The sequence below is a fragment of the Taudactylus pleione genome, unplaced genomic scaffold (genome assembly GCF_031769625.1).
Source record: "Taudactylus pleione unplaced genomic scaffold, aTauple2 ptg000019l, whole genome shotgun sequence".
In the NCBI taxonomy this organism is placed as follows: domain Eukaryota; kingdom Metazoa; phylum Chordata; class Amphibia; order Anura; family Myobatrachidae; genus Taudactylus; species Taudactylus pleione.
In genome coordinates, this window is record NW_028284421.1 from 7,590,001 (window position 1) to 7,617,264 (window position 27,264).

Here is a 27,264-nt window from a genome sequence, read left to right on the forward strand (position 1 = left end):
GAACTTAGGGTTAGGCTGTGGGAGGGGGGTGGATAGGGTTAGGCTCAGACACCACCGGAGGGAGGTTAGGCATAGGCACTAAGGGGGTAGGGTTAGGTTTAGGCACGTAATGGGAATGTTAGGGTGAGGGGTAGGGACGGTTAGTATCAGGGTACAAAAAAAAGGTTAGGGGGTAAATAGGACAGGGGAACAGTGCTCACCGTTCCTCTGTCGGGATTCCAACCATCGTGATGCCGCTGTCAGTGTACTGACAGCCGATATCTCCACCGTCGGTATTTCATACCGATTCCGTCTGAAAGATGTATTAGTGAGATATGAATTGCCATAGTCATGCTGCTGATAAAATAAGTGAGGTTGTCATATGCAATGTCATTACTACATAGATATCTGGTTGAGACATGGGCAGTTTGGTATCACAGCATTAAATCATCTATATAGTAATTGGCTAAGGCATATCCTGAGACAGATGTCACTCACTGCCACCACGGAGACAGTACAGGCCAGGAGTGGAGAACCTTGTACAGGTAAGTATTACAGGGGGCGGGCCTGGGGTGACCTGGCAAATGCCTCGTCCATATTACTAGTTTTAAATATTTTTTTATTTTGGGTACTGTAGACCCCACTTCCACTTACAGTAGGTGTTCCCCAAAGTTCTGTTCTTGGACTTCTATTATTCTTCCTCTATACGTCCTCTCTAGGTGAACTCATCAGCTCCTTTGACATCCAATACCATCTTTATGCTGATGATCAGATCTACCTTTCTTCCCCTGACATATTTTACATGATCTGTCATTACAATGTGTCGGAATAGGCCAGATCGGGTAAAATATCGCTATGTGTGTGGCCAGCTTAAGTTTGAGCTGATCATCTTCCAACGCTCCCGCATAACGTCACTTTCCACAATTTCATTGTCAATTGATGGCAGAACTATCCCCTCTCCTCACTTGCGGGGCCGCCATCAGGGTGGTACAGCCAGTACTAATGTACCGGGCCCGGTTCAAAGGGGGCCTCGTAGAGGGAAGATGATCCCGTCTGTGAACTGCTACAGCAGATGTCTGCCTGTGAGTACAAACTAAAGCAGTTTACTGTTAAAATCAGTGGCATGCTGCGGACCCCATATCACTGTGAGTCACTGTGACTAGCTGCAGGCTGGTAGCTGCGGGCCCCCTTCTCATAGGAGGACAGGGCAAAGGCTTCAGCTCTGCCCCATTTACAATCTGCATCTCTGATGAGTTACGTACCGTCTAGCGGCTAGCCATCCCCTTCCTGAGTCCCGCCCCTTCCTCGCTCTCTCCTGCTCAGCCTGGCCTCTCTATCTCCTTGCAAGTGATGTGAAGTCCCATCTCCCTGCCCCTTCCAGTCCACTCCCCACCCCCTCCATGAGGCTTCGCCCCCCGCTCTGCCTGGCCTGTCCCCTCCCATGCAGGCTACAGCCGATGTGTGAGGACAAATAATGCTGCTTTCAGAGTTACGTACCTTAGGGTGGCTATATACTTTTTCATGTTATGTGGGTGAGGTGGGGTATATACTTATATTACCTGGAGGGTGAGGTGGGTTGATGGTTGTAAAGTATGGGGGTGTAAACATATTGTCTAGGGGGGCTGAGATGGGTTGGGGGTATAGTACTGTATCGGGGTTGAGGTGAGTTGAGCATTATAATGTATCTGGGGATGTACAATATAGTAATGTATCAGGGATAGGAAGGGGGGGTGAGCGGTATAGTAATGTATCTGGGCATGTATACTTAAATTATCTGTGAAATTAAATGGGTTTAGGGATGTAATGTATCAGGGGAGGTGTATGCCTATTTTATCTGGTAGGGGAGGTAGGCTGGGGTGTGTAGTATTGTATTGTGGGGGTGTTGTATACTACTAGTTTTTTGGGGGGTGAGGTGAGTTGAGGGTTGTAGTATTGTAATATAATATAGGGGGCATAGTAATGTCACGTTGGAGCTGATAAAAGGGTGTACTAATGTCTTACACACCACCAGCTATCAATACTGATCTGAAGATTGAAAGAACCAGTTGTCTAGAAGAAGAGGAGATCAGTAGTTTGAAAGGCGAATGATAATAATAAATCACTAGGGTCAGGGCAATAACTAGAGGTTTGCGATTGGTGCCACCACACAGAGCTCTGTGGATGGCACTGTTGCTGCCCCACGGCCATTTATTTTGGCTAGCAGGGTGCCTGGAATGGTACCCTGCAGCCAGTATTGCTGCGGTAGTGCTATCCTGCTTTACGTAGATGTGTTTGTGTTAAATGTGTAGAGCTTCATACTGCACCTCTACAGCCATTGAGCAGGTGGAGTGTGGTTGGAGCTCGGTGGGTTGAGGAGGTGGGGGGCCCTGCTTCTGTTGTTTGTACTGGGCCCCACAATTTCTGATGGCAGCCCTGCTCACTTGTATCTCCAACTGTTTAGCTACTATCTCTTCCTGGATGTCCCAGCACTTACTTTAACTTAATATGTCTTATGCTGCCCACACACATAGCGATTTGGTGTCCAATCTTCAAACGATCTCTCCTGCATCCAGACTTTCACAGTGCATCGCCTCCTAGATTGTCAGATCTGCCCTACTGCACGGAAGATCTGACGATGCGATGTGCGACCAGCGGGGACGCGCATCGTGATCGTGAGTGGGGACTCACGATTTACTCTTAATTTGGCCATATTTACACGATCTGTCATTACAATGTTTCGGAATCGTCCACCCTCCTACAAGCCCTCCACTGGCTCCCTTTCCTTTTCAGAGCCCAATTTAAGGTTCTTACACTCACTTACAAAGCCCTCACCCATTCTTCTCCCATTTACATCTCTGACCTCATCTCCCTTCACTCTCCCGTCCGCCTTCTTCGCTCAACAAATGCACGTCGCCTCTCCTGACAACTGATTACTTCCTCCCACTACCGCCTCTAAGATTTTTCCCGTGCTGCTGGCTACCTTTGGAACTCTATCCCTCTTTCTATCAGACTCTCCACCTCTCTACAAATCTTCAAACGGCTCTCAAGATCCACTACTTCATCAAAGCCTTCCAGCTCTCATCCTAGCCTGAGCTACTTGCTCCTTCCACCCTGTCTACCCCATCTGTGTCACACCTGTTTGTCTGCCCCGCCCCTTTAGAATGTAAGCTCTCATGAGCAGGCCCTCTACTTATATTGTCATCTACTCCTCACTTGGGCACCTAACACCTGGTTGCTTACACATGCAGTAATGTACTGTATATAAACCTTGTCCTGCATTGTACTGTACTGTAAGTCACTTGCACTTGTTGCTTGTTCACTTATTTGTACTTTGTAAGGCGCTGTGGAACACTTGTGGCACCATATAAATAAAGGATAATAATAATAAAAGCCACCAAACATGAAGCAGCAGGCCAAGTGCCTTTTGAGTCACAGACATCTGAGGTGAAAAATTGTGTGTGTGTATTTAGAGATTCTCTCTCTCTCACTCTCTAAGCTAGGATGGTCTGTCACATCTCCACTGTCATGCAGAGGCAAGCCTGAATAATGTTGGTGCTTGCACATAGCTCTCAAAAAATATAATAAAAAGGTGCCTATTTGTCAGACCTTTCAACATTACCGATTTCGGCAGGACACTTCCGCCTTTCGGACACTTGGCCTGATTCAGACCCGCTCACTAGATGCGTCCGCTCGCTCCCAGCAAATTCAGCTAAGTGACGTCAAGGCAGGCGATCGCACGGCAAGGCATAAGCACGCCCACTATGTCGTGGCGTGCGATCACTTTGTGTAGGCAGACGCCCACTAGCAAACGTCATCTCCAGGAAGTATATACAACCATCGGTACATCGGATTCCATCAGATCTGACCGCAGTGCTTGCGGTTGACTGTACCCTACCGCAAGCACTTCAGTGTATAATTCAACCAGGCGACGTGTACTATGACGCTGCCTGTTAATTATGCACGCCTTTGAAATGGCATTGAAACACTCAGGCACGCCTGTGTTCGCGCCTCCACTCCCCCATTACTACAGCCCTGCCCCTGTTACCACCCACAAACAGCCTTTCCTGTCACTCATTCCACTAGGCTAGAGCGATTCCCGATTGCTCGGACTAGTTCGCGCACGCGCACTGCGGTGCATGCGCAATTGCATAACATCGGCCAGGAACGAGCGAGCGACTGCTTGCGAACGGGTCTGAATCAGGCCCACTGTCCTCCCATCCTCTCTCACCTCATACTTCCCTACTTTTGGAAAAGTATTTGAGGGACATTGTGAAACCAACACCTACTGTATGAGCACCACGGTAAAGTGGTCGTGTACTTTTACATCTGAGAAGCGTGTCATAAAATTTACTTACATCCAAATGTAAATGAGACCCAAAGCATTTAGTAAGATATACATTTATTCTGTTTTACAAGTAGTTCCATATAAGTGGCCACAATAAACGTTGTATGAAAATGCATGTAGCTATAGGGATCATTGGGCTCAATTCAACGCAAATTGAATAGCACCAGGAAGGAGCTCCCGGAGCTATCCAATTTAGCGCGCTGTTATGTCGGAGAATGCCAGTTCTCGCACTTTAAACATGGTGTTTAGTTGCGATAACTGGCATTCTCCGACTTAGTGCCTGCCTTTGCTCCGCGCTAAGGGCAGAAAACAGCATCGCGGCAGGAGTTTTGGCGGATTTGTGCTAGCACCTCGGGAGGGGTGCGAGAAGAAAGACATCAGTCGGGCTAAACAGCGCACTGAATTGAATAGCGCTGGGAGCTCCTTCCTGACAATATTCATTTCGCATTGAATTGAGCCCATCGGGGCAGATGTATGAAGCTCTGGAAAGTGATAAAGTGCAGAGTGATAAACGACCAACCAATCAGCTCACAACTGTCATGTTACAGGCTGTGTTTGAAAAATGAGAGGTGGGAGCGGATTGGTTGGTCATTTATCACTCTGCACTTTATCACTTTCCACAGCTTCATACATCTGCCCCATTGTGCTTTATAACTAATGCAATGAAATGGCACTGATGATCCTATTTGAATGTATATATCTCTGATCTATTTTTTCCCTAAAGTATATATTAGCTATATAATGGGGGTAAGGTGCAATCAGGGAGATTACTCCCTGACAATAAGGGAGTGGACAAGTATGTCTCACCTGCTGCTCTGCATAGCATGCATCTAAACAGAGAGAGATTGATTGGAAAAGGGAGGGAGGGAATAGGGGCATGACAGCAGTCCTGTCCCCATGCCATTCAGCCCTATCCCTATTTTGTGCACACGAGCTTACGATTCCGCCCTCCCAGATGTTGGGAGCTATGCTTTTCATTCAAATATTTATTTACTTAAAACATTCAGAAAGGGCCTATGTTTAAGGCAAAATGTTAGTATCACAATATATGGGAAGAATGTAAAACAAGAGATATCTGAGACTTCTCCTGTGTTAATAAAACAACACTCGCAGCCATCCCCATAGTTCTCTGAGAGGTCAGCAATAAGTTTAAAAAGTGTTAATGTGTTCAACCCCAACATGATCAACAACCATTTTCAGCAGCAAAGGAGTTAAACAATTTCCGCCCTCTAGAATGCTTTCTATCCAATGGAGGCCAGGGGGTGGGTTTTGTTTAAATGCCTTTCTATGGGTTGTAGAAATATGGGATTTTGGAGAAGGTTTTCAAGGTGTTTGATTATTAAGTTGTTGTGGTTTAAGTAGGATGACTGCTCTTGGCGCTGTGGTAAGTAGTGTTGTAAGTTTATATTCATCTTGAAGCCAGATGGATCTCACACAATCAACTGCTTTTAGTTGCATGTTCAGCAGAAATATTTGTTTGCTGTTGCACAATATATATACATTATTTAGATGATATCTGATACACATTAACAATTCTGTTTAATAACAAATGTCCCTTTTATTGAAAAAATAAGTATTGCTCTACACATCAGCTCACCTTTATGTTCTTATATAAGGTTTTTGCACCTGAGATATAGCAAAGCTGAAGTAATGACAGATCCATTTTGGTATAATTTACTTAACTCAAGGTTTGGTTGTGGGGTGCTCTATATATTTACCAGAATGTTGTTGTGTTTTTTTTTTATTAATGAAGGGACACTAGGGGCCTATGTATCAAAGCTTGATGAGAGATACAATTGTGAGAGAAAAAGTATTAACCAATCAGCTCTTAACTGTAATTTTTCAAACACAGCCTATAAAATGTGTTAGACGATGAAAGGGTGATGATTTATCTCTCATCAAGCTTTGATACATAGGCCCCTTAATGAGTCCGGGGACACTGCTTTACTGCCAACCCTTAACAGCCATTTCCACATATGGGGCTGCCTGAGTGTTAAGTGAGATAGCGCTACATACTGTATATGCTTGTTAGTTTAACTTCAATCCAAGGATATGAAGTATGTAATCCTGGGCAGTTTCCAGTATAGAGATTAGAACAATTTGCTTTATAGAAGTAACAATCCATCAAACACATTTAGATGAAAGCTAAAGATGCCTAAATGGCTTGGTTCTGAAGATCTATTGCATTATGGCACCTGTGTGTGCTAATGAGGTAGGTTGTTAATTTGCAGCTGTCAGTTCAGGCAGGTGATGCACATATTTGATCACTCTCCTCAATTTGCACACTAGTCAGCAAGCCAGAGAGTTTTGTAATCCAGATTTGACACACTGGCCCATATTCAATTTGAGGTGAAAAGCCATTTTTGCGTGTTTTTGGCGAAAACTTTTCGCCGATGATGTCATTTTTGCCTGTTTTGATTTTACTCTGTATTTAATTTGGAAGACTTTTCACCTAGGCGGAAAGTCAATGCAATGTAATAGACGGAAAAGTTTCGCCTATGAATAGCAGGCGGAAAAAAGTGCAAAATTGGTGTTTTGGGGTGCAATGTTGTGGGAATCCCCGTGCAGCCTTCAGACAGTCCCCCAAAATGTAAACTGTGTAAAAAATTTTAAAAAATCACTTAACACCCCAAAAAATCACTTTGAATTCGGGGGAGAAAAAAAAAATATTGGGTGACAAAATTAAAAACTAGCGAACTTGACTCTGGGGGGGTCCCCAAGTATGCCCCAGGTGTTTTATCATTGCAGGGGCTTGCGGCAGGTGGATTTTTTCATGATTTTTTAAACTTAACTTTAGCAACTTTAAAATAAGCTGACCCCCATTTTCAAGTACCCCAAATTTGCTGGGATAAGTTATTTTCTGCAAAAAAACAATCCAGAATACTATTTTGCACCACTTATACAAAAACGCTGTTTAGCAGCTATTGAGCCCGTTTAAAAACAACAAATACCTTCAGCAAGCCAAATCCATAGGGAACGCCCATGTCAGAGCATCTTTATGGGGTGTCAGGCTGATTTCCCCAAATTTGACAGTAATTTCCGCTTGTTTAAGTTTCGCCGGGTCTCGTTTTCGCCTACTTTCAAATCGAATACGGTGGTATGCGCGCGATACTTTTCCACCTGCAAAACAGGCGATGTAGGCGAAAAAGTATCGCGGGTCTGCTCAAATTTGAATACGGCTCTATCTGAGAGTATGAGGGGGGAAAAAAAAAGTTGTGTTTTTAAGTAAATCTGCCATGGTTTTCCTCCATTATGTGCATTCTTGCTCATAGGTGGCTTTAGCTCTAATAAATACAGCTGCTTTGATAAATGTGTCCTTCCCTTATGTGTATGCTCCTAGTTTAACACTGTAAAATTAAACTGCAATTCAAACCCCATCTGAGGATGGCGTAAACCTACAGGGTTCATAGGGGACAGACTGTAGACCAGGGGTAGCCAACCATGGTCTTTGAGAGCTACCAACAGTGCATGTTTTCCAGATATCCTCACAGAATCACAAGTGAAATAATTAGCTCCACCTGGGGATCTTTTCAAATGTGTTAGTAAGTAATGAATACACCTGTACACCAGCTAGGTGGTCTGGAAAACGTGGACTGTTAGTAGCTCTCGAGGCCCAGGTTGGCTACTCCTGCTGTAGACCCTAATGATTATAATGGGGACTGCAAATTGCAGTGCTAATAAGCCTACTAAAGGAGAAATAATAATTTTATGGAAAAAAATATATATATAAATATGCCCCTAAATTATTCTCTGATACATTTCTAAATATGTTCTGACTGTAAAACTGATTCAGCGTTAAACTGGTTTGGTTGGTCCCCAACGACTCTGGATCATGCCAGGATTAAAGTGGGGGTGGAACTGCTTTGAATTTGGAGAGTTCTGCAGTGGCCCTGCATACAGTTCTTGCTGACCGTCTGCCAATCAGGTAACTCCTCTCCTGAGAGGAGTCGCACATAGTGCTCACCTGCTGTGCACTACCCACTTCAATTTAATATTACGAGCACTCCCCTATTTCAGTCAGTTTGCCAATATGTCTACCCCAGAAAAAAAGGGATATTCCCTCCAGCACACTGCAGCAATATTATTATCCCACCCCAACAAAAATACTTGAATCCTACATGATAATAGAAATTTAGAGGTATTGGTTACATACATTTGCAAATATATGAATAAGCGCTGGGCCAGCGTCAAGGCTCTTCTATAGCGGCGTCCCTAACATTAAGGGGTTCACATCCAAGGTGCAGGATACCCCAAAAGAATCCAGCCAAGGACCATCCCCAGGGCATCACATGGAAAAAGGGGAAAAAAGGTGATAGTGAAGTACAAAGTATAGATGTGTAAAGATAATCAATGTGTTAATATGAGAGAGAATTAAAATTACATAAATAATAAACAAACAAGAAAGGTGATGAAAAAGTATCTATGTGAATTAATTGGTGATGCCCTGAAAAAGGCCCAGCCAGAGCAACTCCAGGGGCCCCATGCCCAAATGCTCACCCCAAAATAATTATTGCTACTTAAGAGTAGTACCCACTCCTGGTCATATAATTACTAATTAATGTACTGCATAATAACAGCACATGTATAAGCCGAGAGCTGACTCACCTAGGAGGTACCCCAGAAACCTCCATATGGCACTATACAGACCAGCACATCCTGCCAATGCTGGCTCCCTTCATGCCTCTCAGAACTGCAAATAAAAAGTATGGTGGTCACTCACATCGGCTTAATGATATTGCACAGGTGCTTGTAAAAGGCGGGGTTTACACCAGTATAGAGGAGCCTTGATGCTGGCCCAGCGCTTATTCATATATTTGCAAATGTATGGAACTACTAATACCTCTGAATTTCTATTGTCATGTAGGATTCAAGTATTTTTGTTGATATTACTGCAGTGTGCTGGAGGGAATAGCCCTTTTTTTTTTTTGTGGTTCAGTATAAACCCCGCCCTTTACAAACACCTGTGCAATATCATTAAGCTGATGTGAGGGACCACCATACTTTTTATTTGCAATATGTCTACCCCTCCTGTGATGTGCCGGGACTGTGACGCTATGACGTCATGAGGCAATGTCTGCCTCATTTCCATGGGGGCATGAAGAGGAGCAGCAGAGAGGGAAGGACCCGAGCAGACGTCGGGCCCGACTGACTGTGAGTCACAGGTACCAGCTCCATGTCTAGTCAATGTTACGGTCATCTGGTATATTTTGATGATACATTTTTGTTAGACTCAATAAAAATTGTTGCTACAGGGTAAGTATAACATTACAAAAAGGAGAAGATGCAGCATACATGCCTACCCTCCCGGTTTTCGCGGGAGGCTCCCGGTAACCCCCCGCACCCCCGGAAGGGTAGGCATTTCTCCCGCATTCTGCCCACTTCCTAGTGAAGTGGGCAGCATGAGGAGAATACCCGCGGCGATCGCGGGTCTCCGTGAAGGGGGCGGGGCTTAAGAGGTGATTCTGCATGAATCACAGCATTTGGCCCAGCCCCCTATGTAAATTTTACCCAATCGCGGCATAGATAGACTGATAGACAAGTTAGGATACAGCCACTCATTTCTTTGGTCTGTTATAGTGCAGCCCATTCACACAGTCAGGGCAGGAGATATGACAATTATATCAATTTTAACAGGATCGTTATCCTGCATTGTGACTGTTTTAAGGCCACACACTCTGTCATACCATGAGTAATTGACTGCTATAAACTATGATATTGCAATGTGTAGGCAGCCTAAGCTATTATTATTTCTAAACTTTGTAATGTAAACTGTTCACATTGGTCACCAAGCAACAAAATCATAGATTGGTCATAGATATGGTTTAAAAAAAAAAAAAAGACAATTCTTTCAGTTTTTTTTAAATTATTGTTCAAGGTAAAAAAAAAGATGTGCAAACTTAAGAGGCCAAAAAAGAGAATTAAAAGTTTGGTAGACATAGGAGCCTATGTATCAAAGGTTGATGAGTGATAAAATTGTGAGAGAAAAAGTATTAACAAATCAGCTCCTAACTGTCATTTTTCAAACGCAGCCTATAAAATGTACAGGGGCCTATCCACTAGCAGACATGAAAACGACTGCACGATTATGACATTGTAATTGTGCAGTCCTTTGTCAGTCTGTGATGAGCCTGCACTGGACGAGCAGCCGTTCAGTACAGGCTCATCCATCATCTGCAAACATGCTCAACCTGACGTTATCGTCAGGTTGACCAGCATGTTTGCAAGATGATAGTTCTCTAAATGACCAACGGGTATGCGTATCGCTGGTCGTTTTAGACACTTTTGCAAACTATTATGAACGATAACAATATTGTTATCGTTCAATCGCTCATTTAATTCGTCTAGTGGATGGGCACCTTAAGTTAGAAGCTGTGGTTGGTGATTTATATCTCACAAATTTATCTCTCATCAAGCTTTGATACATATGCCCCCTAGACCCTGCAACAGCACAGTTGGGGTTATGGTCATGAGTTCAATTGCCAATCATGCCTCATCTGCGTGAAGTTTGTATATTCTCCCTGTTTTGTATGGGTTACCTCTGACTACTCTGGTTTCCTTCCACAATCTCAGAAAAATATACTGTTTACTTGGCTCACAACAAGAACTTAACCCTAGGGCAGAGGTTCCCAAACGCGGTCCTCAAGGCTCTCCAAAAGTTCAGGTTTTAGAGATATTCATGGCTGAGCACAGGTGACTTAATTAGTACCCAAGTCAATTTGATTTAACCACCTGTGCTCAACCATGGATATCTCTAAAACCTGAACTGTTGGGGAGCCTTGAGGACCGTGTTTGGGAACCTCTGCCCTAGTGTGTATGTGTGTACATATGGTTGGGATTATAGATTTACGCTCCACTGGACCGATATGAATACAATGGGTATTCTCTGTAAAGCGCTGTGTAATATGTATGCACTATATAAATAACTATTAATAAATAAATAGTAGGGGCCATTAATGCCCCTTTCAGACTTAAGATTCGGGAAATTGCCGGGTCTATCAACTCTGCAAATTCCCAGGTCTCAGCCAGACCATGGTAAAGAGCAAGATCATGGACCCGGAACTTTGTCCTGGGTTGTTCGCTATCATACATAGCAAAACCCTAAGTCGAAGCGCTTTCCAACATTTCATTTCATTTTTTTTTCTAAATTTATTTATTTTTTCCAATTGTTTTGCTATATTTTGCAGCATCCCAAAATCTGCTTACTCAATGTGCCTCACTATTTTGCCACAGGCCTGGCAACTTATATTGGTGATAGAAGCTAGCACCATGTATTGGCACACTGCATACACCGTATACCTACAAGGGAGGGCGGTGGATTAGGAAGCTGTCGATGAAAGGGTGGGGAGGGGGTACTGGGCAACAAGTTTTCTGTTGCCAGCACCGCTTTCTCCAGGTGGCAGATTAGTAGGTAGATATTGTCGCAGTTGTTCAGTAATTATTGTGTGATAAACCAAAAATTTCCACACCTAATACACTTCTATAAATATGTGTTACTGTCTCTATCTAAATTTAGGTCTGGGAGACTGACCATGCATTGCTGGGAGCGATAATGGCAATAAAAAATAAAGCACATTGCCATAGACCACCACTTGAGGAAATCCGTAATGGGGCATTGGTTCCTGCAAACAAGTCAGCAGCCTTGGTAAAAAAAGAAAAAAATTGTTTGTTTTATGATTAAGTTCTCATTGTAATCTATAAATAATGTGTGTTCTTTCAATGTAGAACTGTACAGTATCAAAACAAGTAAAAACCTTAAAGCAGGAAGCCACTGAAAGAAATATTGCTGACAAAGTTATGTGGCTAGCTGATGCAAAGCTCAAGGTAAAATTAACCATTAAGAACTTTTTTTTTTTTTCTTCTATTTTTGGTCATGTTACATTGAGCACTAATCCTGTATATTATTCAAATGAGGAATTAATTCTGCCCATTTAAATGGTAGCCCTGTGAATCCATACTCCAACCACAGGGTTTACAGAACATAGGACACAAAGCCTGTCAGACACATCAACATCTTGCCTTACACTGATGAGGTCAAACCAAGCTGATGGAATTTCGCCCAAGTCCATGCCATCCTATAATAACCAATAAGTAGCTGACTGGGTTGACCGGATTGCCATGTTGTACCTAATGAGTATAGCCTGTAAATCCCTGTAACTTTCTAGCTCAGTGGTTCTCAAACAACGTTTTTAGGACCCCAAACAGTTCATGTTTTCCAGGCCTCCTGCGGATCTTTAAAATGTGACCGTTGGTGATACACATGTGCACATGCTAAGTGGTCAGGAAAATGTGTACAGTTAGGGGTCTTGAGGACAAGGGTCGAGAAATACTACTACTCTAGTGCAGTTGTTTGCAACACTCACACATCCCCAACAGGTAATGTTTTTTGATGATTTCTGTCTGTGGTAGCAGGTGGGATACTTATTGACCCAGTAAAATAGAGAAACTCGCCTGTGCATGATTAAAAAAAATACACAAAATATGATCTGCTGGTGGTACTTGACAACTGAAGTTGAGAACCACTGGTCTAGCATGTTGCCTGATAAATTTCACCTCTCCCTAAATTTGAATGCCACATCTTTATTTGGCTGACAAAATTGTTCAGCTAGCTTTATCCTAAAACTCACTGTAGCAAACACTGGTCCAGTACTATTGGGTACCTGACTTTAAAGTCGTTCATTCACCATTTGACCTCTTGAGTGTATATTCCTAGTTTACAACTTTTTGTTTCTTTCAAATACCCAAATCCGAGTAATGGCACTCCCTACTGGGTACTTGAGAAAGATGACCAATGATTTCAGGGTGTATGATGGTCAACAATGACATATACATATTAAACAGGCAAATGATAAAAAAAAGAGAGGTTATTCGATTTTTCTTTACTCTGATGATTTCTTTTATCCAAATTTCTCCAGCTAGAGAGTAACGTGTGTGGATGACATGGAGTTGTTTATAGAGGGAGGGTGGGGGGGGGGTGAAATAATATGTAATGGGGATTTAATAAATGAAAAACCATTCCCTTTGGTGAAATATCACTTTTTATTGAGGGTTTTTTTTTTTTTTTTATACCATCACCAGGGACTAAAAATCTTTCTTAATACACATTTGGTGAATTCCATGTACCCCACTTACTAAATAAAAAGGGGGGTATTCACATATAAAGGTTTCTTTTGCACAGATAAAATCCCTTTAGGTGGAATTAGGGTAGCGCACCAACAACTCACTCAGGAAGGGTGACTTTCAGACATAAAAAGGTATCTTTTTAAATAGCATTTCCTTTGTGAAGTTAGCATACCAGTACTGATGGTAAAAAGGTAGGCTTGAAACATATAAGGAGTCAATAGTATGCGCCATTTGATAGCACTACTGTTAATTATAGCCATATACTTGGGGGTCATAGGGTTTGACCCCAGTGTGCTGAACTCTTGTGAAGCGCCTAGACTTCCAAACACACTTTTTAGAATCATGTTTTCATTGTGATGAAATATTACCGTTCACATTCAGGGGAAGTGTGTGTGTGTCGGGGGGGGGGGATAATGCCCCAAACAAGAGTATTGGCCATGGGGAGTGGGTTGGGAGAGGGGGGGTGTAAAATACTTTTATCATGACACAGGGCACTGGAGGGGTAACAGTGCTGCAATGGGGACTGTGGACCCTGGGGGTGGGGGTATGATGCTGGAGATTTATTACCACTATGGGGTTGATTGGTGGTGGCAATGCTACAGTGAATTTTGTGACACTGGAGGATCTATGGTCACTGGGGAGTGGGAGGTAATGTTACAATGGGGGACTATGGACAAGGGAGGGTGCTAGATATCCCCTGGGCATATATTTTTTTCAATAAAATATTTAAATATTTTTTAAAATGTTCTTAACTTACATTTTTTAAAAAATAAAACAATTTAAAGGCCTTTTTGTAAGAAAATAATTAGTTAAGGAATATAAAAATGAAACCCGTAAACAATAATTATATTAAATAAACCAGACCCAACACTTATGTAAAGTATTCCCCTTCAATGCTGTACATACCGCTGTATCTAGAGGAGAAATAGAAGTGCAATGATGTACCGTATGTTCTATGGATAAAGCTTGAAGAAATAAAAACTAAAATCCATGTTTTCTTAGTTTTAGTAATATGAATATAATCAATGAAAATTATCAATGAATACCTCACCTTTTCAAAAATAGTTAAATCATATCTATGCTAATATAATAAGAATGTTGTGTCTGTTTGTTCCAAGTTGAATAAAAAATTACTAAACTGATTTTCATGAAAACTTGTAGTGAAAAAAAGTTATGGGTATAAGGTACCAGCGCTCATTTATGAAAGATGAATGTAAGTGACATTTTTTTTCACAATTTATTACATATAAAAATGTGCAAATAGCAAAATGGATGATAATATTCCATATACACTAATCCCAAATAAGCCACATAGATCCAGAATATAAATCTTAAATATAAAGTGACATAGTGCAAAAAGGGGATATATATACCAAATTGGCCACAAAAGATCTTAAAGTGACAAGGTTCAAATGGAAAAAACTTCCTTTTATCAATAATGAAAGTTCCAGTTGGTAGGAAGAATGTTGTATTATTTTCTCACCCCTCGTTGGTGCTGCGGTGGGCTAGCCTGCAAAGGCAGAGGGTCCCGGGCTGGAAAGCTCGGCACCACCGCAGAAGATTTTCCAACCACAAGTCCTGGGGGGAGTTCAAATCCTTTGATGTATGCTCCGTGCAACGCGTTTCGGTTATGAGACCTTTTTCAAGATCTGTTCTTGAAAAAGGACACTTCCACTAATGTCAAAGAAGAAAATGTAAACTGTTCCTGGTGTTCAAGTCCAAAGACCCAGAATTCTTCACTACAAAGTAACAATAAGTATATGGCTCATGCACTTGATGTCTAGCAAAATGGACAGCTAATAGATCTTCTTCTAGGCAAGCGGAACATGGCATCACCAGATTCCATAGCGAAATTAGGGATGGCTCAGTGATGGTGCCCCACCCTCCCTGGCCCTCACTCTGCTCACAGAAGAGCCTTTCTGTGCATGCCTCTTTATGCAGTTGGAGCTTGAGTTTCTTTTAGATAACAAACACCCCTTGCTCATTGATCTCTTTCCTTTTAAAAAACAAAAAACAAAAAAAAACAAACAAACCATGAACTGTTGCCTGACAACATTCATGTTTGGAAATGTTGGCATAAATAGGTCCGTCCCATTCCAACTTCCAACAAACACACTACCCCCACACAAACACTCATCGGTGAGTGGCAAATGGGACAGCCCCAGGGACATCAAGGAACATTGGCAGTTATAAACTGCAATAAATATCTGTATGAATAATGTTGGTATTTGCTCTACCAAAAAGGTAGAAAAGATCTGTTTATCAAGAAAATGTTTGTATATTATCTGACTTTCTCCTTTTTGAAGTCTTTTAAAATTTTCACTCATCTGTTTTTTGTGTTTTTTTTTTTTTTTTTTAATTTTATTTTTAGGGTGGAGTGTTTGCATGGCGATTTTATATAATAATATTATTATTATTATTATTATTGTTTTTCGCCACTCTGTCTTTATACTGCATGTGTATATGGTTTATTTCATTATTTAATTTTTTTTTTTTAAGATGCCAAGAAGCATAGATGTGACGATGAAAGAGGAAAATCTCTGCCAAGCATTTTCTGAGGTTCTAAACAATGTGGATGATATTGACTTTGGCAATCCTCAGATGTGCAGTGACTATGTGGAAGATATCTATACTTATCTGAAACAGTTAGAGGTTTGTGTGCATTCTTAGAAAGGAAATCTGCATGCACTTATTTGTTCTCTTGTTTCAACTTTCAATAAGTGTCTTGTGGGGTCGAGTGGAGTGGAGATAAGTATCTGTAATGTGCGTGTGGTCTGGGGTGGGATTTGCCAGGAATGTGGTAAATGGGTTTGTAGTTATGTTCTATCTGATCAACAGATAAAAACTGACCAATTATTGTTTGTTCTTTTTTTTTTTTTCCCCAGGTCCAGCAATCTGTCCGTCCATATTACCTACAAGGGATGGAGGTGAATGAACGTATGAGATCCATTCTCATAGAATGGTTAATGCAAGTCCACTCCAAATTTGTGCTGTTACCAGAGACTCTGTATATGACTGTTGCTATTATTGACCGCTTCCTACAGGCAAGCTACATCTTCTGCTCCATCTATCATCTTATTTAAGAGTCCCTATCTCTTTTTTGTGCAGGATTCATGTTTATAGCTGGGGAAAAAAAATAATTTTCAATGTTGTTTAAATTAACGTTTACAATTTTCTCAAGGTTCATCCTGTCCTAAGAAACAAACTTCAGCTGGTAGGAGTTGCATCACTCTTTGTGGCTTCAAAATATGAAGAAATGTATTATCCAGAAATTGCAGACTTTGTCTATATAACGGACAAAACCTATTCCAAAGCTGAGATCCGAGAAATGGAGAGGACTATACTTGAGAAGTTGAAATTTGATTTGGGAAGACCATTACCAATTCATTTCCTCCGGAGAGCATCAAGGTGTTGCCAGGTATGTAGCTCTCTGTTTGTTTGTTAATTACTTTAGATTTGTAAGGATGGCATTATATGCAACTCGCATGAGATAAAGTCTCTGCACTATTGCTTGCCTATAATATCTCTTCTTTCAAATGATGTGAGACTAGAAGGTTATGCTGGCAGAGTATATCCAATTTGCTAACAGGGCGGGGTGAAACAGCCCATGGTGGAATACAAAACAATACATTTTATAGTGCACACTATTCTACCATAAATACACAATCTACAATATAGTCTTGTCACATTGCGTCGGAACCCGGTGTCTACATGCCGGGTCTGGCAGTGCTGGTGTCAGGGGATGTCTGCGGGGCAGCGGGTGGGAGGTCTCCGGCGCTTGCTGCCGAGAGAATTGGCCAGCTCTCCTTTCTCATTTTTGCTACAGTGAGTCACAAGCAAGCCAAAAAGGTCCCACAGCACTAATCTTAAAGGGCAAGCACACCCCTAAGTGACATCACAGGAGGCTCCAAATTCAAGTCTCCTCCTATATAAGGAAGACCCTGGGTGCACTCCTGTGCCAGAGTATAGGCTCCCAAACCATACTCTAGTGCAGTGGTTCTCAAACTCGGTCCTCAGGACCCCACACAGGTCACGTTTTCCAGGTCACCCAGCTGGTGCACAGGTGTAGTCATTACTCGCTGACACATTTTAAAAGATCCACAGATGGAGCTAATTATTTCACTTTTGATTCTGTGAGGAGAAATGGAAAACATGCACTGTTTGGGGTCCTAAGGACCGAGTTTGAGAACCTGTGCTCTAGTGATTCCTGATGCTCGTTACTGACCTTTTTGGCTTGCTTGTGACTTGATTTCCTTAGTCTCCTTGTACTACACTTGGTATTCCGGTTTTGACCTTGGCTTCGTTCCTGAACCGATATCGCCTGATCCTTGGTACCATCCTCTCTGTTTGGTTCTGATCCGGCATGTCAACTACGTTGTATGCTTTCATCATATTCTACTCTAATCCAGTGTACACTAGCACCTGTACTAGGGAACCAAATCAGAGGGCTACGACCTGCATGTCGGACACAGCCAGGTCCAAACCTCCTTGCAGGGGTCCCTGGTGAATACCGCCAGCACATTAGATTCTGCGCCTCAGTACTGGGTCTCACCACTGGATGCTAGCCCAAAGTACGGGCTAGCATCTATCTTTGAGTCTGTGACAGGTCTTGGTTGATTTTGTGACAATGGATGGAAATAAAGTCCCTTTCCCCATACTGTCCTCAGGGGCTGGCTGGCAACAGTGAGGCAAACACAAGCAAGTGGCCCTGGCTTTGCTATGAAACAAAAACTGGTAGAACATATTCTTCTATCTAGTGTGTGTGTGTGTGTGTGTTAAATAGATAATAGTCGCGCACTGGGTCCACATGTATCTTAATATCAGTTTTTGCAGTCCCAAATGTCTATCTGGAGGTTTTACCAAAAGTGCAGCTGCCGTACTGTCAGGCTTCTGCAAGCCCAGTTTCAAGTATTCTAGGAAAAAAGAAGTGAGGAGCGCACATTTGTATAATATGTAAACCTTTATATAATAATAAAGCACATAATCACATGTAAATAAGAAACAATTGGCATGAGCCCTCTGTCATATCACCAGGATGCCGGGACTTATCATTCAACTCTGCACTTAATATTACTCCGAAGCTGAAATCGTGCTCTGTGTCCCGTGCAGTAGTCTTGTCCGTGGTATAGACCTTTTCAGCTCAGGTATACAAGCTGGGGACTGCTGCTCACACACTGGGAGTCATGCTAGATCAGTGTGTGTTCCAAGCCTTACAATCAGCAATCTGTAAGGGTGAACATGTGTCCATATGCCGCCTAAACGCGTTTCATCACTAATGGACTATATTATACTTAACCTACACAGAGTGGTCCATAAGTGTGGAAAAACCCTTATAAAAAGGAAATGAGTAAGGAAATATTAATTCAATGTCTACACATATGGGAGTGAGGGAGAACTTTTTAGGGTATGTCACCAGTATGTTGGCCATCTTGGATGCAACTGTCATTTTTTTAATTGGGAAGGTAGTCATGTGACGCATAATTTTGGAAGAAAAACAATGGTGTTCTTAATTTAACTTTATCTTTATTTTAAAATTTTAACTGACTTTTCTTTTGCAGCAGTGACATTAATGACCATAACACAAACGGAATGTGTTGAGATTATCTTCATACCTAAAGAATGAAGCACACGTGCTTTTGTAAATTATTTCTACCAACATCACCCAAATAGGCCACCCATTACTAACAGTGTAGTTGCCAAACTCCAAAGTTAAAGATACCAGATCAGTTGCAGATAAACCAAAAAGTGGATGACCAAAAACTGTTACAGATGAAGCAACAACAACTGCTGTGCTGGCATTATTTTCAAAGAGCCCACAACATAGCACTCATCGGCTATCTTAAAAATGCGGGGTTAGTCGTACAGCCATTTTGAGAATTTTGTTTACACATAATGGCACCCCTACAAGATTCAGATGTACACCTGACTGAAGATGATCCAGACCGTCGGGTGGAGTTTGCACACTGGGTAACACAGCAACTTCAACTGAACCCTCATTTTCTACACCAGGTATTGTTTAGTGATGAGGCAAACAGGATTTTGGTACTTACCGATAAATCCCTTTCTCCGATTCCATAAATCTGAATAGTAGCTAGCTTCTCCCTCTCTATACCCCCCTACAGATCAATCTTATGAAATTGTGCCCGAGGAGAGCTGGAAAATAGAATAATAGAGAAGAGAAGCTAGAACATATGCGTCTGGGTACCCCCTAGAGACAGTGGTCTCTGTAGCTGGAGACCCCAGCGCACGATGCAAGCAGGGGCGGTGAGGTCTCCCCGGAAGCTCCAACGAAGCAGACAGGCAGGGGCATTGAGCTGCCTGTCTGATCCTCTTGTTGATCGAGGATCCTTGATTTTTAGCAGAGAGCTCTTTATATATGACCAGCTCCCTTGGCACAAAATTAAGACTGACCTGTAGGGGGGTATAGAGGGGGAGGAGCTAGCTACTATTCAGATTTATTAAAGTGCCAGCTCCCGGTTATCCCACATCTATACCCCACTGTACTGAGACTCCAGTGTCCCCTAGTGGATGAAGGAGAAAATGTAGTTGTTAATGGTGAGGTAAACAAACAGAACCGCAGGTACTAGTCAGAGATCAACCCTCCCTGGATGGATGCCAGAAGGGTTGTAGCCTCAACAAAACAGTTGGTATGGTGGGGTACCCGTATTGTGGGACCATTCTTTATTGATGTAACAGTAACGGCACCACATTACAAGAGGTTGTTAGGTAAAGAGATTTTTCCCTCATTGTTTTCAGAGGATGGGTCATATCCTAACTTATTCCAGCAAGATGGTGCCCCACCTCATTATGGACACATTGTCAGGGTTTCCCAAAAGGTGGGTTCGCCGTAGAGGTCCAGTCCAGTGGCCACCAAGATCCCCACATTTACCTTCTTTTGGATTTCTTTCTGTGGGGTCACCTGAAGGAACATGTTTATGCCGTGAAGATACAAGGTTGTTATCATATGCAACAATGAATTGTTGATGCTTGTGCTCAAACATGTTGGTCAAAGTTCATCAGGAATGGAAAAAGAGAATAACCTTAACACTGCAACATGGTGTACAGCACTTCGAACATATCCTATAAACTTTGTTAAAACTTGAAAATTAATAAAGATACGTTAAAACTAAGAACACCATTGTTTTTCTTATCTAATTCTGCATCTGTTATTTAATTGGGAAGGTAGTCATGTAAGATATCAAAGTTGCATCCAAGATGTCCGACTTCAACCATGCTGGTGACCTAAAAAGTTTTCTCACACTCCCATATCATACTTTTAGACACTGAATTAATATTTCCTTACTCATTTTCTTTCTATTAGGGTGTTTCAACACTTATGGACCACCCTGTATAATTTTATTTATATTATGCATTTTTGCAAAGCTGTGTAATTACACTAGCAGTTTAAATGCCAAATGAGGGGTGGAGAGTGGGCGGAGCTTCAGCCGGGTGCAGGGACTGATTGGACAAGATTCATCGGTCACTGCAGTTTTTGGCAGAATTAAGGACTTTCCTTGAATTACACTATTCTCAGATGGTGTTTTGTATAGTGTGTGTGTGTGTGTGTGTGTGTTTTTTTTTATTTAAAATTTTTTTTTTTAACGTTTTCCTACTACCTGAAAAGCAGAAAATGTTAACTGGTGCAGAGATCAATGGTTTGCTCTTTACAGTTCATAGTTGTAGGAGTCGGGCTTTAATGCTAAATCATGAGTTTCCACATGATTTAAGTAAAATTTAGCTTGCTAAATATATCCATTAATGTCTATTCGTAGAAGAGGTATCTTACAATCCCTCTCTTGCAGCCTCCGGCTGGTTCCCGCTTCGAATACTGTTTGCATACGAAGTTTCAAATTCTCTGGAGGGGTCTTCCACAATGTGAAAAACTCCTCCAATACCCCCGGGAAAGTAACTTGCTGAGACAGCAATTAATGCTATCTCTGTCACTGTGAGTTACATTTAGTACATAGCGGGAATAATCCTTTAAAAAAAAAAAAAAAGATTATCCCAGCACACTTCTACGAAGTTTAGTACATATGACCCCAAGAAAGCATCTCTGCTGAGCCAGATCACATGGGTGAGATTTTTCTGGGACTCACTGCTGCAGCTCTGAGCCCCTTTTTGTATGTACAATTATTATTTATTTTTTTACATCTCCTCCATTGATTTATAGACTCTCTTCATGTAGTTTTGAATGCTTGAAATTTTGAGTAATTGCAAGGCTTGCACTATAAATACTATTTAATTTTCAATTTACATTTACAATTTACACTCTCTCTCTCTCTTCTCATGACAATGGGGCCTGGGTTGTCTTGTGTACAATAAATGCTGTTGACTTGACCCATTTGTATAAAATGTCTTTTTATAGGCTGAAATAAAGCAACACAGTCTTGCCAAATACTTCATGGAACTTACCTTACTGGACTATGACATGGTTCACTACCAGCCTTCCATAATAGCAGCTGCAGCTCTTTGTCTGGCACAAAAAGTTCTTAACTGGGGTTCATGGGTGAGTATTTCAGCTATAGCAAGTATTCAGGGTTATTAACATTTCATCACACCAATTGGTGTTGCTCTGGATTGCTGAGACTACTAAAACTTTGGATAATTCTTTTTTTTTATTTTTTTTATTCGTTTTTCACGCAGAAATATCGTAAAGCAATAGGGGATACAAAAAAAGAAAATATAGGGAAAGTAGGAAATGAGGGGTGCGCCATATTGTGTATAACAATGTATCAATTACAAACCGAATACAATGCTCTGGGTAATATACATCAAATTCTATTTTAATAGCTGCCTAATTTTGTGGTGCCCTATAAACCATGATACCACTAAACAATCACTTCTTGTCTTTGTTTCAAAGATGATACTTATTTTGACCTTACCCATTCTCCTTGAAGTTGTGATGGCAATAAATATGGGTATCTGATAAGCCAAGATAGTAAACTGAACACAAATTACTACTGCCCCATTCTTTTGATTATCAAAGATGAAGACTGGTAGATATAAGGCTATGTGACTCAAGAAGTCCTACCCTCAAGTAACCTAAACAATACTAGGTTCCATCCCAACAGACTAACATTCTGTTAAAAACCAATGCTGCCTCTTGAGGTCTAAAGCTGAGTAGACACTAGGTCTACTTGACTGCCAACTGGCTGTCGCACTGACCGCGTGGCCGATTCAGGTAAGTATACACACTTGGGGATCGACGCTCAACATATCGCCCTAAAGTCACAGCTGGTCGGCACCTGAATTTGCTCGTACACACAGCCAGACGAGCCGATAGATCTGCCATCGGCTGTGCTGCACAGCTGACTCAATATGTCTGTGATCGACTGTCGTTCACGAACATATCGGGAGTACACACCCGGTGACATGCTCGCGATATATCGCCCGTTCGAATGAATGGCCAATATATATTACCCAGTGTGTACCCAGCATAAAAATGCTTGTGTCTCAACTTTGATCAGGGATAGAACACAGCCAACCCCAGCATGTTGCTAGGCTGAACATGCCCCCAACTAAAGAAATGGTAGTATCCCCCAATATACAGTATAGCAAAGTATGTGTAGCAGTATGCATGCAATATAAAGTTTAATCAGAATTTCCACAGGCAACATTGTGAGCTTAGTACGACTGTCAATGAGAAGAAAGGCACTTACCCGTCCTGAGGGTGTGAGCAGAAATCAGACTAAAGTCCCGGCCGCAAGGCTGTTTGCCAGCTTAGCGTTGCGCTAACAGCCTCGTAGCCTGCACTTTAGTTGGAGAATGCTGGCATTCTACGACTTAAATTGTAATAGTCGGACTAAACAGCGTGCTGAATTGAATAGCTGTTCAACTCGCACTTCACTGAATTGCCCCAATTGTCTTTGAATCAGATATGCGTTGTAGATATCACATCAAATCCTATTCGTATGTACAATTTAGCTAATTAGATACTATTCACAGGCTTGATTCATAGTCCTTCTTTTTCTTTTCTGTGTCAGGGTGCCAAGTTACAGCATTACACCGGCTACACAGAAGAAAATCTTCTCCCCATCATGCAGCATATTGCCAAGAATGTTGTTATGGTCAATAATAATGTGACTAAACATGTTGTGAGTACTTCTTATCGTAAATGGTATAATTATATAGTCCTGTATGAGAAACCAGGGTTAACTTCTACAGACTAAAAAAAAAAAAACCCCACTAGGACTGTGGCCCTGATTCAGAGCCGGACGCTCTGACAGAGCGCTCGCTCTGAATCAGGGCTTCTTTTTTTTTTTTTTAATGGAGCGGCCTTCTGGCCGCTCGCATTGCTGTGTGTTGCGCCCACAGCTAATGCGAGCGGCCAGGATGATGGTCGCGATGGTCAAGACCATCGGGCTTGGGACGAGACCCTTGTGGTAGGGTCTCGTGGCCGCAAGCCCCAGAGAGCTTTTGGTGATGTCAGTGGGGCTGCCCCCAGATGGTAGGCATTCTCATGGGAACGCCTCCGTCTGGGCAGCCACCCCCCCGGCCCGCCCACCAAAGGTGGCGTGCTGTCACTCAACATCAACAGCACGCAGCTATCCAGGTCTGGCACATGCGCACGACGGAGCCGGCTCCGTCATGCCCATGCGCTCTGGGCCACCATTGACCCAGTTGCGAGCGCTCAGCGCTTGCGACCGGGTCTGAATCAGGCCCTGTGTTCCTTCTACAAGGCACACTATGGCCAACAGATTACCAATACCTTTCCCAATGTGCTGGTTCTCTTAGTGGCTTCTGTGGATGAGTGGCACTACACCACAGTAGCTTGGTAGCAGACCAGCACAATATGTATTAGACAGGTGGTTCATTTTCACCAGCCACTGGCCTAAGACAAATTTGGTATTGAACAGTGTAAGAAATGCTTTCCTGTATCCAAGATGCCAATAAAGTGTTGAATACAATCAGATGGCCAAATAACTACTATCAATTTGGCTAAGATACCATTCCTTTTTCTGTATCGGGCACTATTTTTTTCTGTAGGCAGAATAGATCATTTTGTAAAGTGGCCCTTGTCAGCAGGAGTTCCTCTAGCACCGTGACCTTCTAAAATGCAGAACTCTCCCACTAAAATTTGTGGATAAACTATTTTGCTTTTGTAGCCTTTTTAAGTGAAATATATTTTAACCATTATCTCTATAGACCTTGTATATTGCAGTGCTTTACAGTGAATATTTAATCATTCACATCAGTCACTGCCTGGACATTATATCATTGTTAAACTGAGATTTTCTGGTCAACCATGAGCAAAGAACAAAAATAAAAAATATATTTTTTAATATAACATGTAAACCATTCTGTAACACTATTCAACCATATTACAGTATAAACATGTTAGAAAACCCTTTCAAAACTGATAATTTGCCTTTAAAGCTGCAGCAAAATTCTAGTCAACCCTAAAGGTGCATACACACAAAACAATTTTTTGAACGATTTAACTATAACGACGTCGTTATTGTTCAATCGTTTAAAAAAATCTTTGTATTTTTTAGCCTGAACGATTATTGTTCATGCGCGTTCACGTTTGTAGTTTGTTGTTCATCGTCCATTCTGACTGAACAACTTGACGATTTTCATTAAGGGAAAGTTACAAAAATCGTTTGTAGTTCAAAAAAATCATTCATTACGTTTTGTAAATGAACGATTTTAGTAAACGATTTTCATTCATTTTTTCCCTTGAAAAAATGAACGAAAATCGTTTACTAAAATAGTTCATTTAGAAAATCGTTGTGTGTGTGTATGCAGCCTTAAGCTGCATACACACGTAAAGATTTTCTGTCCAACCATCCAACTAGTTGGTTGGAATGAAAATCTGGTAAGGTATGAAAGCAAATGACAATCAGCAATTTGCTCCCAAATGCCGGAAAATGGACAAAAACTGTTGTTTGAACAAATTATTTAGAACAAACTTGTCTGAACGACCATTTTCATCTGTTTTCTGGCATTTAGGAGCAAATTGCTCATCAGTTACTCCCATACCTTACCAGATTTTCATTCCAACCAATCAACTAGTTGGATGGTTGGACAGAAAATCTTTACGTGTATGCAGCTTAAGTCATAGTTGCTTTGTTTGTTTTTGTAATGGCATACCTATCTAAAATATCCCTTCTGAAACTCCTCAATAATGGAAATAATTCTGGTGTTTTGGAAACTGCTCACTTCCCCTCCAATCAGAGCTTGGCTTAACAGGATAGATTTACAGTATATATTGAAATGGAGGATATATCTCTATAAGGTTTGGGTACGGGATCCCGGCGGTCAGAATACAGACTGCGGCATCCCGACAGGATTAGGTAAGCTAACCTTCCCCCTAATACTTACTGTCAGGATGTCAGCGGTCACGATTCTGGAGCCGGGACTTCGACTGCTGTTGGGATTCCTGTGCTGGTATTCTGACCGCCGGCATCCCAACCATCGGGACGCAGACTACATCCCCTCTATAAGCATTTGATGAACACTCTAAATTAATTTCTTCCTGATTCTACTGGCTCAAATATATAAACTCCAATACTGTACAAAGTCCACCCATGTCAATATCCTGCAACTTTCTTCTTTTCTATTCTACCTCATACTTGCTCCTACCCAAACCAGAGCATTGTTGGGGCTACCTTTTATCATTTAAGTTGTTATTAGGGTTTTTTTTTTTTTTTACTTGTTTTGTAAATGTTGTACACTATAAATTCCTAAGACTCTATATTGGCAGTGACTGAGCATAACACTCCATGGCTCTGACACACACACTCACACTCACACTCTCATAGATTATACCTAAATGGATTTGTCTTTTATTTTTCATTTATTTGCACATATGGTTGTAAACATTGTATATAGTCATTGCAATCCTCTAAGAAGATCATATGGAAGGATGAAGGGCCTGGTAGTGGTGTATTGGCTGCACCACCAGCAATGAATTTCCCATTAGGCACGTGTCTAGGGCGCCACTTGATGGAAGAGTGTTAAGGGTGGCACTTGGATGCTTGTTTTAGTACTTTCAGTCTGAAATTTACCAGTAACTGGAAAATATTTCCACTGTACTGTACCAAATGCAATCTTGAGTGGAATATAAATGTGTAGGACATGCACAGACTGCCCCTGTAATCTGTCCCAATTATTAAATTTGTAAACATAATGAAAAATAAAACCATGTTATAGTTCATTTTTTTATTATTATATTGAATTAAATTGCCAAACATCAAATGAGGGCTTATAACCAATTAAAATAATAAAAATGCCCATTACTGTTGTGTCTAGGGGCGCCCTGACCCCCAAATACGCCCCTGTGGATCACCTTATTGTGGTACTGCTCCTACATTTCAAAACCACTTTTTTTTTTTTTTTTTTTTTAATTTCAGCTGTAATCGTCCTAAAATGTGTTGTGTTTTTTTTTTTTTTTTTTTTTCTATTATTCTTTTTAGTATGTGAAAAAAAAATATTCCAGCCGAAGACTTCATCATATCAGCACCATTCCTCACCTGGACTCTCCTGTTTTACTGAGCCTTGCTGCTCCTCTTGTCTCTGATTTGTAGCACCTTATGGAAAATACTTTGGCTTTGTTTTCAGACTCAAATACTTTAAAAAAAAATTAAAATTATTTTTAACGTTGGTTTATTTTAAATGTTTGTTTGTTTATTTGTTTACTTTCTTTATTATAATAAAATGTCATTTTGTAATGTTCTCAAAATTAAGCCACTGACTTTTTACTTTAACATTATTGGTATGTAACTGTAGTAGTTCAGCATTTCTACCTAGAGTATTTTCTGTAAACATGTCCCTCTGTTCCAAGCCATTCCCTCTGTTTGGGTCTGATGAATAAAATGTGAACTTTGTGAATAAGCATG

At 41.4% G+C, this 27,264-nt stretch overlaps 1 protein-coding gene across 2 annotated transcripts; it reads left to right on the forward strand.

Moving 5' to 3' along the window:
* The first annotated feature begins 5,585 nt into the window (after nt 1-5,585).
* On the forward strand, nt 5,586-27,264 carry LOC148540313 (G2/mitotic-specific cyclin-B2-like). Of its 2 annotated transcripts, none has more exons than XM_088443174.1 (9): nt 5,586-5,687; nt 11,817-11,945; nt 12,026-12,124; nt 15,923-16,075; nt 16,309-16,467; nt 16,605-16,841; nt 21,789-21,929; nt 23,407-23,517; nt 26,842-27,264. In XM_088443174.1, the coding sequence occupies exons 1-9, from the start codon at nt 5,667-5,669 to the stop codon at nt 26,950-26,952; spliced, it is 1,161 nt and encodes a 386-aa protein (XP_088299300.1). In that variant the 5' UTR covers nt 5,586-5,666; the 3' UTR covers nt 26,953-27,264. The 2 variants fall into 2 exon arrangements, with proteins under 2 accessions (XP_088299300.1, XP_088299308.1); XM_088443182.1 differs by having other exon boundaries at nt 16,309-16,350.

Excerpts from the sequence above, each read along its gene's own strand:
- LOC148540313 (XM_088443174.1), top strand. The coding sequence starts at position 5,667 with ATGACTGCTCTTGGCGCTGTG. Across the intron at positions 12,125-15,922 it reads TAGCTGATGCAAAGCTCAAG|ATGCCAAGAAGCATAGATGT; the intron begins GTAAAATTAACC and ends TTTTTTTTTAAG. Across the intron at positions 16,842-21,788 it reads GAGCATCAAGGTGTTGCCAG|GCTGAAATAAAGCAACACAG; the intron begins GTATGTAGCTCT and ends GTCTTTTTATAG.